This window comes from Mus musculus, chromosome 5 (assembly GCF_000001635.26).
Source record: "Mus musculus strain C57BL/6J chromosome 5, GRCm38.p6 C57BL/6J".
NCBI lineage: Eukaryota > Metazoa > Chordata > Mammalia > Rodentia > Muridae > Mus > Mus musculus.
Genome location: NC_000071.6, coordinates 138,602,582 through 138,621,435, shown reverse-complemented (window position 1 = coordinate 138,621,435; position 18,854 = coordinate 138,602,582). Strand labels below are relative to the sequence as shown.

The 18,854-nt window shown below is 40.4% G+C and overlaps 1 protein-coding gene across 3 annotated transcripts; it reads left to right on the top strand.

Annotated features, from left to right (window-relative positions):
* The first annotated feature begins 1,692 nt into the window (after positions 1–1,692).
* On the top strand, positions 1,693–17,784 carry Zfp68 (zinc finger protein 68). Of its 3 annotated transcripts, none has more exons than NM_001163797.1 (6): positions 1,693–1,827; positions 4,269–4,381; positions 4,877–4,966; positions 9,271–9,397; positions 9,523–9,612; positions 13,615–17,784. In NM_001163797.1, the coding sequence occupies exons 3-6, from the start codon at positions 4,946–4,948 to the stop codon at positions 15,195–15,197; spliced, it is 1,821 nt and encodes a 606-aa protein (NP_001157269.1). In that variant the 5' UTR covers positions 1,693–1,827; positions 4,269–4,381; positions 4,877–4,945; the 3' UTR covers positions 15,198–17,784. The 3 variants fall into 3 exon arrangements, with proteins under 3 accessions (NP_001157269.1, NP_038872.1, NP_001038212.1); NM_013844.2 differs by having other exon boundaries at positions 4,871–4,966; NM_001044747.2 differs by lacking the exon at positions 4,877–4,966.
* Positions 17,785–18,854: the final 1,070 nt, after the last annotated feature.

The window sequence follows — 18,854 nt, the reverse complement described above, 5'->3', positions numbered from 1 at the left end:
ACACACACACACACACACACACAGAGGCACCAAAGTGACAAAATGAGAAATTGGTAGTGTTTACAGTCATGCAGCAGGAGTTGATCAGGGGCCATCAAGGCAGTCACCTGGGGTTCCTGATTATAATCTTTTCCACCATGAATCTTTTCCTGGCTTCTCCTTCCTAATGCAGGGATTTTTACCACAGTATGAACAATAGTAATGTTTGTTGAAAGTGGTTTATCTTTTAGCGGTTGCTATTGATGCACTGTGCTCAATAGTCTAGCATGCTTGTGTTTTGTTTTGCTTTGTTTTGTCTTTTTTGCTCTCCTTGTTACAGAGCTGGCAAGTCAGCCTGACTCAGGACAGGGAGTTTGGGGAGGAGAACAGGGAGGAGGGCCTTCTTGCTGCCCGAGTCTGCTTTTAAAACACTTGAAATAGCACATGACCGTTTGCTTATGTAATTTGTATTACAGTCACATAAGGTTGGATAACACGCCCTTCATTGTTCGGTAAACCAGCAGTGATTTTCTCTAAAGAAAATACCAGGCAAGACAATACTGATGTCATGACAATACTCAAGGCTCACCAATAGTTGCCTCTAGACCTATAAGCAGACTCAAGGCAAAGCAGGCCCCTAGAGGGGAGGTAGAAAGTATAGTCCTCGAGGAAGTATGCTACACTACAAAGGAGCTTTGTGAGTTTGCTAAGTCATTCAAACAGAAGTCTGTTTTATTTCTGTGAAGAGATACCAAGTCCAGGCTCTTTCTCCTCCTTTCCACGTGTGGATCAGGATGTAGCTCTCAGCTACCACTTCAGCACCAGGTACTTCACCATGCTCCCCACAACTGTGATAACAATAATAACAGACTAACCTCTGAAACTGTCAGCAGCCCCTCCTATCCCCCCTCCCAGTTAAATGCTTTCTTTTATAAGAATTGTCTTGGTCATGGTGTGCACCTTTGTTGTTCAAAATCAAGTGACCGGCCCCGAAATTATAAACATAGAGGAAATGGTAAAAATAACTCATCAGGTTAATATAGAAAAGACCATGAATTTGAGATGGAGAGAGGGAGGGGATATGAAAGGGTTTGGAGGAAGAAGACATGGTAAGAGTTGGAGAGAGGAAAGGAAAGAAAGAAATGATGTAAATATATTTAAAAGAATTTAAAAGAAAAACCCCATATACACCAGTATCACTCAAAGGAAAAAAAAAACTTAATTATTTTCATCACAAAAGGTCACACACTTAAGACAGTATATAATTTTTGCCTTGAATCCTTTTCTAGTACATTTTGGAAAGTCCAGACCGTCACAGCTGTACCAGAAAAAAGGCTCTAGGTAAGCCTGAAATAGAACCCAGATCCTCATTCTTTTGAGCAAACCATGTGACCTAGCTTATTCGCTATAAATTATGGAGGCAGACACTGTACATAGCAAGCTTTGTGTGTGTGTAAAATCACGCCACACGTTTATGTGATTTTAGGTATAGGAATATAAGGAATATGCTGAGTTTCACAAGAAACCCTCTGTCTTAAAATTAGCTGCAGCCAAGAACCTGTCATTCTGAGCTCCTACAGCTGTGCGTTGGCGCCATCTACTGTCACTCAAGGGGCTGGACCCGGAGCCCTGTCCAATCGGAGGCACTGAGTTGAGAAGTGTCCAATCAGACACACAGAGGGAGGGCGGGGGGCGGGCTTTGGCTGTCACCGGTCCTTTGTCTGGGAGCCGCCATCTTGGGCTCGGTGTTCCTGCCCAGGAGCCTCCTGCGCAGCTTTGTTGGCGTAGTGACGCTGTGGGTGCTGGACGATGGTGGGAGGACACCAGCGTCTCGCAGAAGTGGACTTGGTGAGTGTGCGGGTGGTGTCCGGAGGTGATGGCGCGGGAGCTGGGCGCGCTGTTGCGGAACGGGGTCTGCAGTCAGGCCTCGCGGGCGCTCGCGCTGGATCCCCGGGGCTGTGGGACTGCTCGAGCCCGGGCGTCCTGTCCCTCCGGATGCGGTGACTTCAGCGGGCTCTGGGCTACTCTGAGAAGGCTGCTTGGTTCCCGCAGGTTGTGTTGTGTTGGGTTCTTTTCCATTCCGTCTGTGAGGCTTTTTCTACGAGAGTGAGTGTGGCCCACCGGATACTTAGTTTCTCCTTCCTTCTTATGAGCCTGCTGGTTTCCTCTAATTTTTATAGAGGGTTGGGCATCCAGTCTCAAATCCAGAATCCTGAATGCCAGCCCCGCCCCTCCATATTCTTTATAAGCGTTCCCTGCCCCTATATTTACCTTTTTGCCTATTTTCTCAAATACCAACTTCCAGTTTCCATTATGTTAACTGTTATTCATTGTACATTTCAAATATGCAGTATTGTATAATGTAGTTTTTTTTTTCAATTTCTAGAGTACTAGAGAAAAGTACACTCTCAAGAACTTTAAATTTTTTTTTTTCTGTTTGTGAACACATCACGAAAACAGAAAGGAAAACAAATCATTTGACTCCTGAACATTGTGGGAAAAGTCATTGAGTTTTACATGAATGCTCTGTTAATGTGTTTCAGCATGCATATTACCATATAGCAACAAAATGGAATACTTGTTAACTATTTGCATACCAAAGTATCTGAGCATAACAGTTTAGTTTTGTTTTAATGCTGGTCATGTTTACAAATGTCCTCAAAAGTTCGATTGTATTTTAAGTTGTTTATGGGCTCATCCTTGGGGCATCTTTATGCACAGTAGGCCATGTCTGGAATTCAGTTCAATCAAGAACCAACTCATTGCCAAGTTGAGCAAATGATATTATTTAGAAAACATAGGTAAAGACCAAAACACCACAACTTAGTAAGTAGTAGATTATTTTACTTATATGTAAATATGTTTATTTGTGTGATTGTTTGCCATTAGCATGCAGTACCTTGGAGGCCAGAAGAGGGCACTGGACCCACTGCAGCTGCTGTAACAAGTTGTGAGGCATCTGGGAACTGAACTTGGGTCCTCTGGAAGGCTGGCTTTATTAAGAATCAAGTATTCTTAAATACTGAGCCAGTTCTCGAGCCCTAAGATTTTTATATTACCTAAGACTGACTTACAGAGAAGTCAACAAAAGATGATGGTTTAAAAAGTCACGGGTTTGGCCCTGCCCTCACATTGCATACACCTGAAGAACATTAAAGAGTATTCATTTCTAAGTGGGCCAGTATAGCGATTCATATTTCATTGACTCATTGCAACTTGAATTTTGGAGATTTTAAGTCTTTCTGGGGGTTAGGAATGGGAGTTCAGGGTTCTAGAAACATTTTCAATGTGCTACAAGTATTAGTTATATTGCAGGATCAATGTCAAGTGTTTGAGAACAGCTTTGCTTAGTGAAAGGGAAAGAACAAATTCAGGATACTTAGCTGTATCTTTCTCCACATTCCAACAAGACAAAATGCTTTGTAGAATCATGTCTTCGGGTCACTTTCACAGTAAGGTGTTCCATGCACCGTGATTTGTATTTATCTACAGAAATCATAAGTGACCTATAAGTACTAAAAGTGAAGAAAATAATAATTGGTGTGCCTGTGGGAGCATTAGCCATGTTTGCAGATTTCTCCTGAGATGAGAAGTCAGAAACAGACTGTTGCTCCTTGATTTCTTGGGTTCTGCTATTAGAACAAGTGTCCTTTATGGAGGACTGAGAAGGACCAGATCAATGACCGGAGGAGACTTGTTGTTTAGTGGTGACCATTGGTTTTGGTTGTCAGGTTGCATTTGGTTCAAGTCCTGGATCCAAGTTTTTTTTTTTTAATTTTTTTTTTTTATTTTTCATTTTTAAGGACTGGAGAGCTGGCTTAGCCATTAAAGGTTACACACCTTTACCACAATACAAACAGCGGTATTTTTTATTGATTCTCTAACAGTTTCATACATGGATACAGAGTGTCTTAATCAAGTTACCCCTGCTCCCCTTAGGCACCCCCAATAGGCCCTTCTCCTACTCTTATTGTCCCCTTTATTCATATCACCCAGAGTCTAATTAGTTAGGCCAGCTGCCTAATACCTGTTGGGAGTCCCTTGACTTGGAACAGGTACAGAAACCTCATCTACAAGCAGAGGCTGAGTGAGAGTGAGCTTTGAATGTCAGCAACTTGCCAGGAGTTCTCTGTCCATAACCAGGACAGTCCCATTGAAAGGAGCTCTGTTTCCTAAACCTTCGATTCTGGCTGCTTGACGCATTGCTTGTGAGGCTGTCAATGGGAAAGTGCAGGTCTGGCGCCCGCCCGCACTGCAGAGGTCCTGGAGAGCATTCACCCGTCTTTCAGATCCCTGCTGTCTGAATGGAGGACCACAGTAGGCCACGGGAGGAGGAGAATCAAGATGCTGCAGTTGACAGTCAGGTGACCCTCTGAAGCTCATCTGCCTCTTCAACCATCAGGTAAGTGCACATACCAAAAAGAGCCCACCTGATCCTAGCCTAAATTACTGACCAGCCCAATCATATTGTATTTAAAAAATTTTGAAGGGGCTTGTTACCTAGTGTAGATAATTATCACCCCCTACGATAGACAGGATTCCAAACTTTAATGACTCTTTGTTAATATTGGCAAAGCAGTAGGTACTTTATAGGTAGTGGTTTCCTCTAACTGAAAGATGAGTCACATGGAAAAAATGTAGACATGTATACGTAGGATTGGTGTTCAACTCACAGTACCTGTTAGGCTGGCTTTATTAATTTACGGGTTGGTGACTCTGCTGTTACTTAGGGCCCCAAAGGCAGCCCCTCCTGTACAATGGAAGGCACTGGGTTGAGGAATCAGGCAGATGAACAGTAGGGGGCAAGTTTTCCCAGTCTCGCTAGGGCCTTTTACTCTGAAGCTCGCCATCTTGGGATGCGTCCCTAGGCTCAGTCTCCTCTACTCTGGAGGTCTAGGTGGCTGTGCTGTAGACTCTGTTACCCTGTGACGTGCTGGTGCGGGGAGTTCCATAGGGAGGACGCTCCATGTCCTGGAAGCCAGAAATGGTGAGTGTGTGGGTCAGTGTTTTGAACCAGGGTCTATAATTGGTGGGGATCATTTGTGGCTCTGGAGTCTACAGGTCAGAAGCCTGTACTGAGTCACTGGGCCCCAGGTCCCCTCTCTCTGTGGGGTGGGTGATGGGCTGGTAATTGGGACCCAGGTGGCCTGTCTCATTCCTGCAAGAGGACTTCAACTCCTGTTGGAACTCTTTGTGCCGTTAGTTCCCTACTGACCGTAGGGCAGCAGGTTGGGCCATCAATGGGCACAGGGTACATTCTGTTCTGTTCCAAATGATTAAAAAAAAAAAGTTTTTAAAGTATCATGACTTTAACATTTAGTACAAATGATACAACTTTAAAAAATTGTTTTACGATTTCATACGTATGCATAGTATACTTTGATTAATACCCTATTGTCCTTTTGTCATTGTCCCTTCTCACCGAATATTCCTTCCCAACAAGACCTTCTCTTTCTTGTTTGTTTGTTTTTGAATTATTTTTAATTTATATTTTATATATTTTTAATGGCCCACTGCATTTCAGTAGGGTTGCTAGCGTGAGTGTGGCTGGGGGATTATTGACTGCAAGGATACTTTAATCAGAGGCAATACTAAGGAATATTAAACACTTACATTCTGCTCATACTTCGTAAGGAATGGTGGAGCCTTATGAGACCCTCCCCTACCCATGATGGATTGCACTGGGTCCCCTCTTGTGTAGGTGGCCACTGTCAGCCTCTTTTTCCCAAGGCTACATGGCCTACTTGTTGGTGTACTTTTGGCCTTTGGCCTCCTTCCACTCTGTGTTGCTTGAGCTGAGGCCACTGGCCATCTTGGCTTCTCACTGCCCTGTCTATCTCTCTCACTGCCCTGTCTGTCTGTTTCACTGCCCTGTCTGTCTATCTCACTGCCCTGCCTATCTCTCTCACCTCTCTGTCTGTCTCACTGCCCTGCCTGTGTATCTCACTGCCCTGTCTGTGTATCTCACTGCCCTGTCTGTCTACCTCACTGCCCTGTCTGTCTATCTCACTGCCCTGTCTGTCTATCTCACTGCATTTTCAACTTCAAGTCTCCTCTTTTCCCAGGATTCTTCTCCTCTGTTCAGAATAAAGTCTGTCTTTTGTTGCCATGATCTTCTCGCTCTTCGGTCACCTCTAGACAACTTCTGTTCCTCAGCCTGACCCAAGAAGTTCCCATTTTCAATCAATTTTAACTTTCTTTTTTACTTGATGTCTTTTTCATTGTAGGACTTAAAGAATTGTGTCAAACTTGGAACTTCACACATCTTAGCTCACTGCTATGAACTCCCCACCCCACCCCCGCCCCGAACTAGAGGTGGCAGCTTTTAATTTATTTTAAAGCATAAAAGATAGGAACATAGCTAGGTTTTAGTCCTGCATGTCCTCAGATGTCTACTGGCTCCTTGTTCCTCGTTACCCACTATACACTGGCACGCTTACACTGTCTAGTCATAACTGTGGATACTTTTGCTAAATGTAATGGCCACTACCTGAGATATACTGCTGTCATTTTTGTTTTAAGTCCCTATGGTAAGCACAGGGCATGCTATGCAGCACTTATATTATGTCACACCGCTTAGTAGGGCTGAAGTGCCATTCTTATTTGTAATGTTTGTTGAGTTTTAATTAGCATTTAGGACAGTGTATAACAGCATCCTTACACTGTTTGTTATTTCAGATGATTTTCACTATGATGATTAATTTTCCAATAAGATCAGAAGCAATTTTTTTTTCTCATACTAATCTGTCATCAGGAGCATAGAGCATTTACTTCTCCGACTCATAGTACCAGAGAAAAAAACATTTTTTCCCTCTGTGTAGTACATTCTCAAATCTCATGACACAGGGAAAATGTGAACGTGTGGATGATACTCCTGACTTCTGCTTAGAAGACTGTACATCACTTGCATTCACAGTGCAGAGGGAGCCCAGATAGCAAAGGCAGACTTCAGGTTGGCTCATGTGAATGTTGGGATCCTTCGGTATTTTTCTCTGGTAAAGCCATGATAAATCAGAGCTATGATAGTTGAAGTGTTGCCCTTTTTCCCATAACCTCTCTATTGAAGCCTATATCCAAATCCACATGCCAACTGTATGTGAAGATAGGGCTTATAGCAAGTATTTAGTATTAAATAAGGAAATATGTGTGGGGTGCTAACACTGTATGGTTGTACTTCCCTCATCCAAAAGAGGAGGAAAAGCCGGGTGCTAGCACAGTGTAAGAGCGTTTATCTGTCATGCCCAAAGCTACAATTTGAACCTTAGAATTGAAGACATGAAAATAAGAGGAAGGGAGAATTAACTTGTTCTTAAAGACACTCTGATTAGGCTGTCAAGAAGGGAGACTTTATTTGTTATTGTCTGGACATATTCTTATGTGTGAACATTTTCAGTGATGGCTAATCTTGCTTGTCAACTTGACATTGCTGGGAAGAGGCCACTTCAGTTGAGCAGTTGCCTCTATTAGATTGACCTGTGGTCATATCTGTCAAGAATTTTATTGGTTGCTGATTGATGTAGAAATCCCAGCTCACTGTGGGTGACACGATTGTGGGCAAGTTGGCCTGGGCTGTATAAGAAAGACGATTGACTAAGCTAGAGGGAGAGAGCCACTAAGGAGCATTTCTCTGTTGTTTCTGCTTCTGTTCCTGCCTACTGGTTCCTATTTGAGTTCTGGACTTAGTACCCTTTGATGATGGACAATATCTAAGCTGAAGGGTGTAATAAATTTTTTTTCTCTTAAAGTTGATTTTGATCAGAAGCAAATTAAAACAGTTTGCTGTGTTATTATTTATTTGCTTTACTGGGTGTCGAAACCAGGGCTTCATGTGCTAGGAAAGCTACCGCTGAGCTACAGTCCCAGCCTTTTTGTCGCCTATAGAGTGTGTTTATTCAATCATACTATTTGGAATCGTGTCCAGGGACTTCTCTTTGGATTTTAGGTATATGCTAGGTACATGAAGATGATAGTCTTCCTCATTTCTGTTTCATTGGATTTGCAAGTTCCCATTATAGAGTGATAAATGTTTCTGCCATTGGGCATGTTACCTCTGCAGTGTTGTGAGTATTTCTTAGGGAGGCATCAAGTTCTATTCACCCAGATAACACACCAATGAATAGGTGAAAGAAACTATTCTACCCAAGTCCTGCTCAGTGAGCGTTACTTAGGGCTCCTTAATAGGAGCACTGTTAACTCTTAAGCAGCTACTCCACGGAAGGGAATGTCTCTCTAATTGTCTGTACATCTTTGAGAAGGGTTGGAGCCCCTCTCCTTATAACAACTGTCTCTAAATCAGAGGTCAGAGTTAATGATGTAGCGTTACCTTGGTTCATGTTAATTTACATATTGCATGCCTCCTTTTAGACTCTTGATTTAGGAAATGGGTAATAGTTACTTTTATGTGGATGCTAGCAGTAGCAGTTATTTTTGTTTAGTAAGACAATACAGGATTGGCCGTAGCTGCAGTTATTTTTTAAAGCAGGTTTAATTTTGAAAAATTTTATGTATATGGGTGTTTGAGTGTTTTACTCACATGTCTCTGTAACATGACTGTGCATGGGGCCCTTGAACACCAATAGATCTTCTGAATTGGAGTTCTAGATGGTTGTGACCTACCATGTAGGTGCAGGGAATCCAATCTGGATTCCTTGGAAGAACAGTCAGTACTCTTAACTGATGAGCCATCTCTCCAGCCTTGGACAGTTACTTATGTATATAATCGACTATTAACATGTCCTTGACAATAAACTGTTATAATTACTTAGATACAAAAATTACTGGATAATAAATGATTTGAACATTTACTGATATTAATACTCACTATATGAGCATTCTTAGACACAGTATTCTGCATAGTTCTGTTAAGCCTAGCTTTGTGGTGTTATAATTGGACTTCTGTTACTTCATTTTCATGAGAACACATACATGAAAACATTTGATATTTCTGTCTTTTGTAAGTAGCATATGCTTTCTATTTTCTACATCACTGTCCTGTTGTACATAGAACATTGCCTCTTTTTGTATACATCAGCAATATGTTTGTCCTTGTGTCTTTGGACTATATTAGGTGCTTTTCTGAGGAGAATTTTATTAATCCATTTATTCCTAGTAATAAGGATTGTTCAGCATCTTTAAGGAAAACTGGATAATTACATTTTCTTTAATTATTAAATTCATGTATAGATAACATAATACTTTCTCCCATAATACAGAATACAGATCCAATTTTGTGTTATGTAAGACAGGTATCCACATAGAATGATGAGCTCAGGAGAAATGTGTCATTTACAGGGGCTGGTGTCATTTGAGGATATAGCTGTGGAATTCACCTGGCAGGAATGGCAGGACCTGAATGAAGGTCAGAGAACTCTCTACAGGGATGTGATGCTGGAGAACTACAGCAACTTGCTGTTCTTGGGTGAGTGGAAGATGGAATATAAGCTGTCTATCAAAACTAATTGTCCTCATCATGGGATGTCTCCTCAAATGAAGATTCTTTCTTCTCTCTGCCTGGCTTAGAAGGCTAATAGTTTCCATTTACAGGGCACTGCAAAACCAAACCGGAGCTGATCTTCAATTTGGAGCAAAGACTTGGGTCATGGATTGTAGAAGCCTCACACCAGTGTGTCCCAGGTACGTCAGTGCATAGTATTTAGGGATTAAGATGATGAGAACTAATCAGATACAGTAACAATCTATCTCCATGTCCCAGTCCTAAAGATGGCTAATCTCATGATTAAGACATTTGTCTAATACACTGTCTGACTTAGTTAGGGTTTTACTGCTGTGAACAGACACCATGACCAAGACAACTCTTATAAGGACAACCTTAATTGGAGCTGGCTTGCAGGTTCAGAGGTTTAGTCTTTATCATGAAGGTGGGACATGGCAGCTTCTAGGTAGGCATGGCACTGGATGAGCTGAGAGATCTACATCTTCATCTGAAGGCTGCTAGTGGAGGTCTGCCTTCGAGGCAGCTAGGATGAGGGTCTTTAGTCCAAGCCCACAGTGACACACCTACTCCAACAAGGCCACACCTCCTACTAGTGCCACTCTCTTGGCCAAGCATATACAAACCATCAATATGCTATTTTTTTTGATTTACTATAAATTTATTTCCCTATATGGATTTTTTTAAACTTTATCTGCATTTATTTTATGCTGAATTTATTCCTGGGCCGTGAGTTTTTGTTTCTTCAGTTTCTCCTGGGATATCTTTTTCTTCTGTGCAGCCTCCTCTGCTGGCTTTGGAACGATCTGTTCCTTCTCAGTGAGGATCATCTCACTGTGGCAGGGGAGCTCATGTGTGGGTTAATCCGTCCATGAGCTCTGTAGGTTCGTTGGCGCATCTTATGTTCGTCTGGATGTGTTCAATGACAAGAGAATCTACGTCTAAACCCTTAAGTTCAGCGTTACTCTCGGCATTTTTAAGCATGTGCAGCAAAAATTCAGCACTCTTTTTTGGCCATCGTCCATGTCCAGCCCCACTGTTTGGCCTGGGCACACCTACCGACTCCACCATTATACCGCAGGAATGGCACACACTGCTTCTTTAAAGTGACATCCTTCAGATACTTGGTGGCCTTGCGGATATGCAAACCCTTGATGGCCTGAGCAGTTTCCCGGGTGTTCTTAAAGTGAACGCGAAGGTTTGGGTTTGAACCTCTTGATTTGCATGATTTTGTGGGGTTTTCTGGGTCAAGAGAGTAGTGAACCATTTTGGCAGGTGACCTCTGGCTGCTTACAGGAAGAGGAGCCCCTATATGGATCTTAGAGAAAGAACATATATTGTTTTATTTTAGGAAAAGTCTAATAAACTGAGTTGTATGGAAGTAGATAGGCATTTATTTTATTTATGTAATTAAACTATGAGATGAGTATTTTTCAGGTTTACTACATAATATGCAGGTAACTGTCTACCAAAACCTTAGTCATGGATATTAGTAACAGAGATACAAATTTATGAATGAGCCACTTAAGGCTAGTATTAAATTATAGGTATTGCTGCACATGGACAGGTGAAATCTGAGAGAATAGCGTTAGAGTGTTCTAGAGTAAAGCAGCTGAGAGAACAGCGTTAGAGAGTTCTAGAGTAAAGCAGCTGAGAGAACAGCGTTAGAGAGTTCTAGAGTAAAGCAGCTGAGAGAACAGCGTTAGAGAGTTCTAGAGTAAAGCAGCTGAGAGAACAGCGTTAGAGAGTTCTAGAGTAAAGCAGCTGAGAGAACAGCGTTAGTGTTCTAGAGTAAAGCAGCTGAGAGAACAGCGTTAGTGTTCTAGAGTAAAGCAGCTGAGAGAACAGCGTTAGTGTTCTAGAGTAAAGCAGCTGAGAGAACAGCGTTAGAGTGTTCTAGAGTAAAGCAGCTGAGAGAACAGCGTTAGAGTGTTCTAGAGTAAAGCAGCTGAGAGAATAGCGTTAGAGTGTTCTAGAGTAAAGCAGTAGGTTCAGAGTGCTTTACGATTCTCTGAACAAAAAGATAGAAGGTAGCAAAGGACAAACTATCCCAAGTCTTTAGGGCAACTAAAAAGAAGAAAACAAAACTATAATGCGTTTGTGCATGCCCCCCCCCCCCATAGCCTCCCCCCCCCCCCGAACTATAATGCACATACACACTAAGTAGCCTATAATTATCTCCTTGTGCAGAAAAAACCCAAAGCAGTAAGCGCAGGCTAAGTCTGGAGAATGTAGGCAGCCCTAGGGACAACTGGATAGAGGAGAAACCCACAGTTGTCAAAAAGGCTAGATCCAGTTGAGTGTTCCTTGTCGGAAAGTGACTTCATTACAGACTAGCCTTGGAGGAGAAACCACTTAGATTGCTCCCTTACCTTCAAGTGCTATACCTAGAATCCAACTTGAGAGAAGTAGTTGTGGTGGCACTCATTCTGTTTTTGAGACTGAGAGACTGTGGACCTGAAATCAAGAAATAATCACACATCACAGAGAGTATAGACATGCTTTCACCATTATTAATTGAACAAACTGGAAGACCTTTTAAGATAAAGATCTAATTAGTATCTTCCAATAAGAATCCTAAATTTAAGTCTTCTTAAATATAAAGCAGATGGCCAGGTGGAATAAAAACTAAGATGTTACTTGCTCTATGTAGCATCTCCTCTTATTGGCCAAAGTACTTATGAACCGAAAATATGAATAATATTTTTTGAGACAAATACTGTAAAGGCACTCCTCAGTAAGCCATCCTCACACCAGATTAATTTAGATGGGATAAAGAAATAATCTGAATATTTATAAAGGAGCCAATCCATTAAAATATAATTATTCCAAATTCTTATGCACTAAATTTTGGTGTTCTGGGTTCCATTAAAAAAAACCAAAGAAGACAAGTTTTAGATCACGCGTTAGCGTCCTGGAGTGAATAATGCGCATTAATTAATTAATTAGCATCCCTGGAGTGAATAATGTGCATTAATTAATTAATTAGCGTCCTGGAGTGAATAATGTGCATTAATTAATTAATTAGCGTCCTGGAGTGAATAATGTGCATTAATTAATTAATTAGCGTCCTGGAGTGAATAATGTGCATTAATTAATTAATTAGCATCCTGGAGTGAATAATGTGCATTAATTAATTAATTAGCATCCCTGGAGTGAACAATGTGCATTAATTAATTAATTAGCATCCCTGGAGTGAATAATGTGCATTAATTAATTAATTAGCATCCCTGGAGTGAATAATGTGCATTAATTAATTAATTAGCATCCCTGGAGTGAATAATGTGCATCAGCGACAATGCAGCAAAGACATCCGGCTGAGGCGACATCCGCTTTCATGAATGAAATACTCGAGTTAAGTAGCTAAAATAGTTTATTATCATCAACAGCTAACTCAGGAACAAGATTTCGCAGGGAAACTTTATAGTTGAACAATAGTGTGCATCAATGAGCCTGCAGAGACGGTTTAGTGTATACTGTCCCAGTGGCTGTGAAATACACATCTAAGCTTTGTCTAAAACAAATGAAATTTGAAGTTGTAAAGCTATCTCTAATAAACAAAAAAACATTGAAAATAATTTCTTTAATCTTTTAAAATCAAAACCGGAAATGCTAAAACCCAATAGCCAGAGAAATTAAAGAAACAAATATGTGTTTGAACAGTTTTGAGTGATCAGTGGCTCGTAAAAGTATGGGAGTTAAATCTCCTAGGACGAAGTAAACTCAGAAAAGTAAAAGGGGAGTGTGTGGACGGAGGGAAGAGAGCCTGCAGGCGTGGGCGGGGGAGTGTGTGGACGGAGGGAGAGAGCCTGCAGGTAGAAGGGGAGTGTGTGGACGGAGGGAGAGAGCCTGCAGGCGTGGGCAAGAAAGTAGAGATGAGCATCATCACTGTACATCGTGTTCACATACAAAACCAAGACAGTATTCAATGGTATACATGGATAAAAACACAATACATATTAATATGCTAAACTTAGAAGTCACATATGACATTGAGTTAGGTAAAGGAAAATTCATGTCATTTTGGTAAGCAATCTAACAACTTCTTAGATTTTTCGTTTTTGGTAAAATGATTTAAAAGCAAATAGATGGGTAAAGCATAGATTAAGAATTTGTGTGGTGTGTGTGTGTTATCCTAGGATGTCCAGTTTGTGCTTATTAATATGTCTTAACTATCATTTTAGATTTCCAGAATATGAGTACCCTGAATAAGAGCAGTCCAGATACCAAAGCAAGACACGTGTGGCAAGTTGCCCTCAACAGTGAAACATCAAAGGAGTTGGCTGGAATAGGGAATACTTGCAATGTGAGCACAAACCATATTTCAGATCAGACTATCAAGAATGAGAACTCACTAGGAATGAGTCCTAGAAAGTTTATTCTGTGGAAGGACGTGTATCTCCACACTGATGCTGATGAGATAGAAGTTGGAGAAGAACCTGAAGATCTTAATGGAACTGCAGAATCTGTCACACACCCCGAGCAAGTTAGTCTATACAGGTTTCAAAGGTCACAGAGTTACTTTCAAAGTCTGATACCAGGGAAATCCTTCAACACAAAAGCAGTATTACTTACTCATAAGTTCAGTGAATATGCAAAATCCTTAGGTGATACAGCATTTATTGACAAAGAGATGGCTCAGATAAGGGTGAAATCCTTTGAATGTAATGTATCAGAGATAAACTGTAGCAAGTCTGACCTTAATGAAAATGAACCCACGCACATGGGAGAGAAACATTACAAATGTAGTAACTTTGAGAACCCTTTTATTATTGAATCATACCTTCCAAAACATAAGGGGCAGCATGAGAAGCTCTTTATCCAGAAGGAATATGAGTTTTCTCAGCAGTCAGAAGTGAGTCTTCATCAGAAAATCCGCAGAGGGAAAAAAACCTATGAATGTAAAATATGTGGCAAGTGCTTTTATTGGAAAACCAGCTTCAATAGACATCAGAGCACTCACACTGGTGAGAAGCCCTATGAATGTACAGAATGCAGTAAAGCGTTCTGCCAGAAGTCACACCTCACTCAGCACCAGAGAGTTCACACAGGCGAGAGACCATACATATGCTTTGAATGCAGGAAAGCTTTCTATCGTAAATCAGAGCTTACTGACCATCAGAGAATTCATACAGGTGAGAAGCCATATGAATGTAAGGAATGTGGGAAAGCTTTTTGCCAAAAGCCCCAACTTACTCTACATCAGAGAATTCATACAGGTGAGAAGCCCTATGAGTGTGCAGAATGTGGGAAAGCCTTCTCCACTAAGTCCTATTTAACTGTCCATCAGAGAACTCACACAGGTGAGAAACCTTACGAATGTACAGTATGTAGGAAGTCATTTATCTGTAAGTCAAGTTTCAGTCATCATTGGAGAACTCATACAGGTGAGAAACCTTACGAATGTAAGCAGTGTATGAAGACCTTCTACCGTAAGTCAGGCCTGACTCGACACCAGAGAACTCACACAGGTGACAAACGCTATGAATGTCAATTATGTCAGAAAGCTTTTTACTGCACTTCACACCTCATTGTACATCAGCGAACTCATACGGGTGAGAAACCTTATGAATGTAAGGAATGTAGGAAAGCTTTCTATGATAAGTCAAACCTTAAGCGGCATCAGAAGATTCATAGTATGAAGAAAGCCTCTGAGAGCAAACAGTCTAACAACTTTTTTCTGAGTGATACTTCTCAACATCAGACGATGTATTATGAATATGAAGAATGCAAGAAAGCTTTCCACCAGAAAACAAACTTTACTTAAACATTCTTCTTACAGCTAAGGGGACCCTGTGATTGGAAAACACTTATCCAAAGGTCAGATCTTACTGTACATTGGAGCACTTATTCAAGGGATTAAACCAAATGAATAAACGGTGAAGGAAAACCTTGATCTTTGTTTGTTTATCAAAGAACTCACAATTGACTGTGGCAGATAATTTAGCCAGGTACATTAACCCAACATAAGACCGATGTTTATGGTAGAGGATCACTTGCACTCAGGCAATAGAGGAAGACACCGTGATTTAAGAACAAATAGGGCAGTTTTCTACTTGAGGTTCTCCTGACTACCAGAACCCAGGGGTGTGAAACCAGCGAAAGTGAGGAGTGCCCCAAACTCTGAATGCAATTTGGAACTCATTGTTGGGTGTTTGGGGACATGCCTGTAATCTTAATATTTGGCAGGGTGAAGAAAGAGGTGAGGAGTTGTAGTCTAACCTTTGCTACAAAGCAATTTCAAACCCAGCCTGGGGTACATGAGGACTTTTTTTTTTAAAGACAATTGATTAAAAATAAGAATCTGAGAATCTAAACTTCACAAACCATATAAAGGGGACAAAGGACAATACAGATCGGGTTAAATGTTGCTATACCTCACTTCCATTTGAATCAGAGATGCTATAAGAGTCCTATTTGTGTGAATTATGTGGAAACGTGTGGAACTTTGTGGAAATTACATGACCCTGAGCTTCACTCATAAGAGTCCACTTGAATTTAGGCAGTTAGGGTTGTGGATGTAGCTCAGTGAAGTGTTTGGCTGCTATTATTGTAACCTGTCTTTCATATAAATTACACATATTATAAATATTATCACCTTAGAGGCTTTATCTGTGCATGCACTCCACAGCACATAGATCAAGGTCAGAGGACAAATCCCAAGGCCAGTTCTCTTCTACCTGGCGGGTTCTTAGTATCAAACGCAGGTTATCAGGCTTGGCAGAAAACATCTTTACTCTCTGAGCCATCTCTCCTGCTTTTGTATTTTATACTTAACAACTGTTGTAAGTTACAAGTAATTCTGGAGGTATTTTCACCTAGTCCAGAATGCTCTACTGGGAAGGACAGGAAGGACATTTCTTTTTATCACTTTTTTTTTAAGTCTCCCTAACTTCAGCTTGCAGATAAGGTCTTGGCACAAATGCTTTGGCTGATAGCAAAGTCCTCCTTATCTTGCCTCAGCTTTGTGAGTGCTCAGATTAAATGTATGTGCTACTATGCCCACCCATAGAATTTTAAGGCATAAAAAAATTAATGAAAATTTCTGGAGTTACTGGATACTATGTTCATGTTCTAAATACCCCATCAGTGTGTCTCACACACACACACAAATTGAGCAAATGAAAGATCTGATTTTACAGCTCAGTGAAGGGATGGCAAATCTCTTGACATCAAGAGAAATGATGGTAATGGGAAATTTCAAAGTTTGCTGCATCAGGTCTCTGTATCTTGGCCCTCACAGAAAAGAAGTCGGGGAAGCTGAAAAAGAATGAATAGTGAAATACAACATACTCTCATTTGGACTGTATTAAAATCCTACAATGTAAAAGTATTCTGATTATATTATTTGAGTGTTAAATTGGAAGTAATAAATGATTTAAAAATATTATTTTAAGTTGTATTCAGCAGTTGTGTATGAACAAGCAGGATGGTCATTCCCAGTCAGCATAAGTTGACCTCCATTCTGGGGCATTTGTGGTTGACATAAATGAAAGTTGATAGTGATACTGGAATCTAGTGGACAAGCTCATAAGTACATTCTGTATTATATAGTTTTAGAAATCCAAATGAAGGCACTTAGCTTAAGTACATGAAATTTGTAATATATGTAATGAAACAAATGCATCGAGAGACCAAAGAGGTAGGGTACATGGCCTTTTTATGTTCATAGTTCTTATTGCAATTTCAGACTTAACAGTATTAAATCACTGTGGTTGTATGATTTAACTTGGTATTGCTGTGACCAGCTATCTGACAGAACCAGTTTCAGGGTGTAAATATTTATTTTAGGCCATCATTTCAAATAGTCAATAGTTACTTGACCCCCTTCCCATGGATAGGTCATGGTCGGCGAGAGGGTTAGCAAGCACTGTTTAACATTAAAACAAATAGGAAACAGCAAAGAAGTGGCTGAGTACCAGGTTTACTTTTTAACGATATACAACAGCAACGTATATGAAAAACAAATATATCCCCTCTCCCACAAAAAAGGCAAGCAAAAGGACTTTTTATATCACCTCCTAGAGTATTGCCACCATTGGAGAATCAAGCATCCGATACATAAGCCTTCAGGGAACATTTCAGATCCAAGTCAATATATGCAGTTTCACGGTAAACAACCAACCCATTCATATGTTGTTAAATATATCATGTTCATATAGTGTTGTATGGATATTTTTATAAAACTATTCAGATTGAAACTGACAAGCTATCCACTGCTCCAAGTGGGTTATTGATACTGCATTTTCAAAGTTTAATCAACATAGGACTTCATATTCTGTCTAATATAAAGTCATGTTGAAATGCAGAAACTGGTACATAGTTGACATCTGATTAAAGCATTTTTGGTAAACAATTCTCATTTTAATTTCTTTTTTTTCCCCCTTTTAGTTAATATAAAAGTACCAGTTGCCTCCCTTACCCTTTTCCTTTCTGGGTTCTCTGTCCAGTGCCCAACTCCTCACTCAAATTGATAGCCTCTTTATTATAGATACAGGTATACCTACAAATACATAACTATAACCCATTGAGGTCATTTTTGTTGGTGTGTATGCAGATTCAGGACTGACCACTACAAAGTGGATAATCAATCTAACTAATTGGGGTTCATTTCTGGGAGAGAATAATTCTGTTTGTCAGTAGTCATGTTAGTGCCACTAAATGAGAGTAAAGATCACTGACTTTTTTTTTTAAACTGGAATTAAGCAAGCTTTATTTTCTCTTAAGCCTACCTTCATAAGTTAGTATAGCCCCAAACAGGAGAAAAAAATTATTAAAAGATCTAACCACCAAATTGCAAGGCCAGGGGATTTGCAAAGGTTTTTAGTTATGTAGGAATTTAGCAGAACATCTCAAACTTATTTGGTAGAGTGTCTTACCAGGGTGGAGGCCAAGGTATAGAGTGTGGAATATATCAAATTCCAGAAAATGTGTCAAAACATTGTCCACGATGCCATGATCAAGGCAATTTATAGAAGAAATTATTTGTGTTAGGGTTCTTTAGAGTAACAGAACTTATAGAATGACTCTCTCTATAGAGAGGGGATTTATTAGAATTGACTTAGGCTATATACAGTCCAGCTAATCCAACAATTTCTGCCTGTGAATAGAAAGTTCCAAGAATCCAGCAGATCCTCAGTCCCGGAGGCTGGATGCCTTCTCTGGTTTTCAGCACATGTTGGAATTCCTAAGATGTAGGTTCTAGTGCCTATGAAGGAATGGATTTGTTAGCAAGGTGAGGGCAAGCAAAGACTAAAAGCTTCCTCTTTCATATCTTTATATAGGTTTCCAGCAGAAGGTGTGTCCCAGATTAAAGGTGTGTCTTCCTATCTCAAAATTTGGATTAAAAATTTATGTCTTCTGGATTCCGAATTAGAAATAGATCTACCTACTTCCATTTAAGAAAAAAAAATATTCCTCCCAG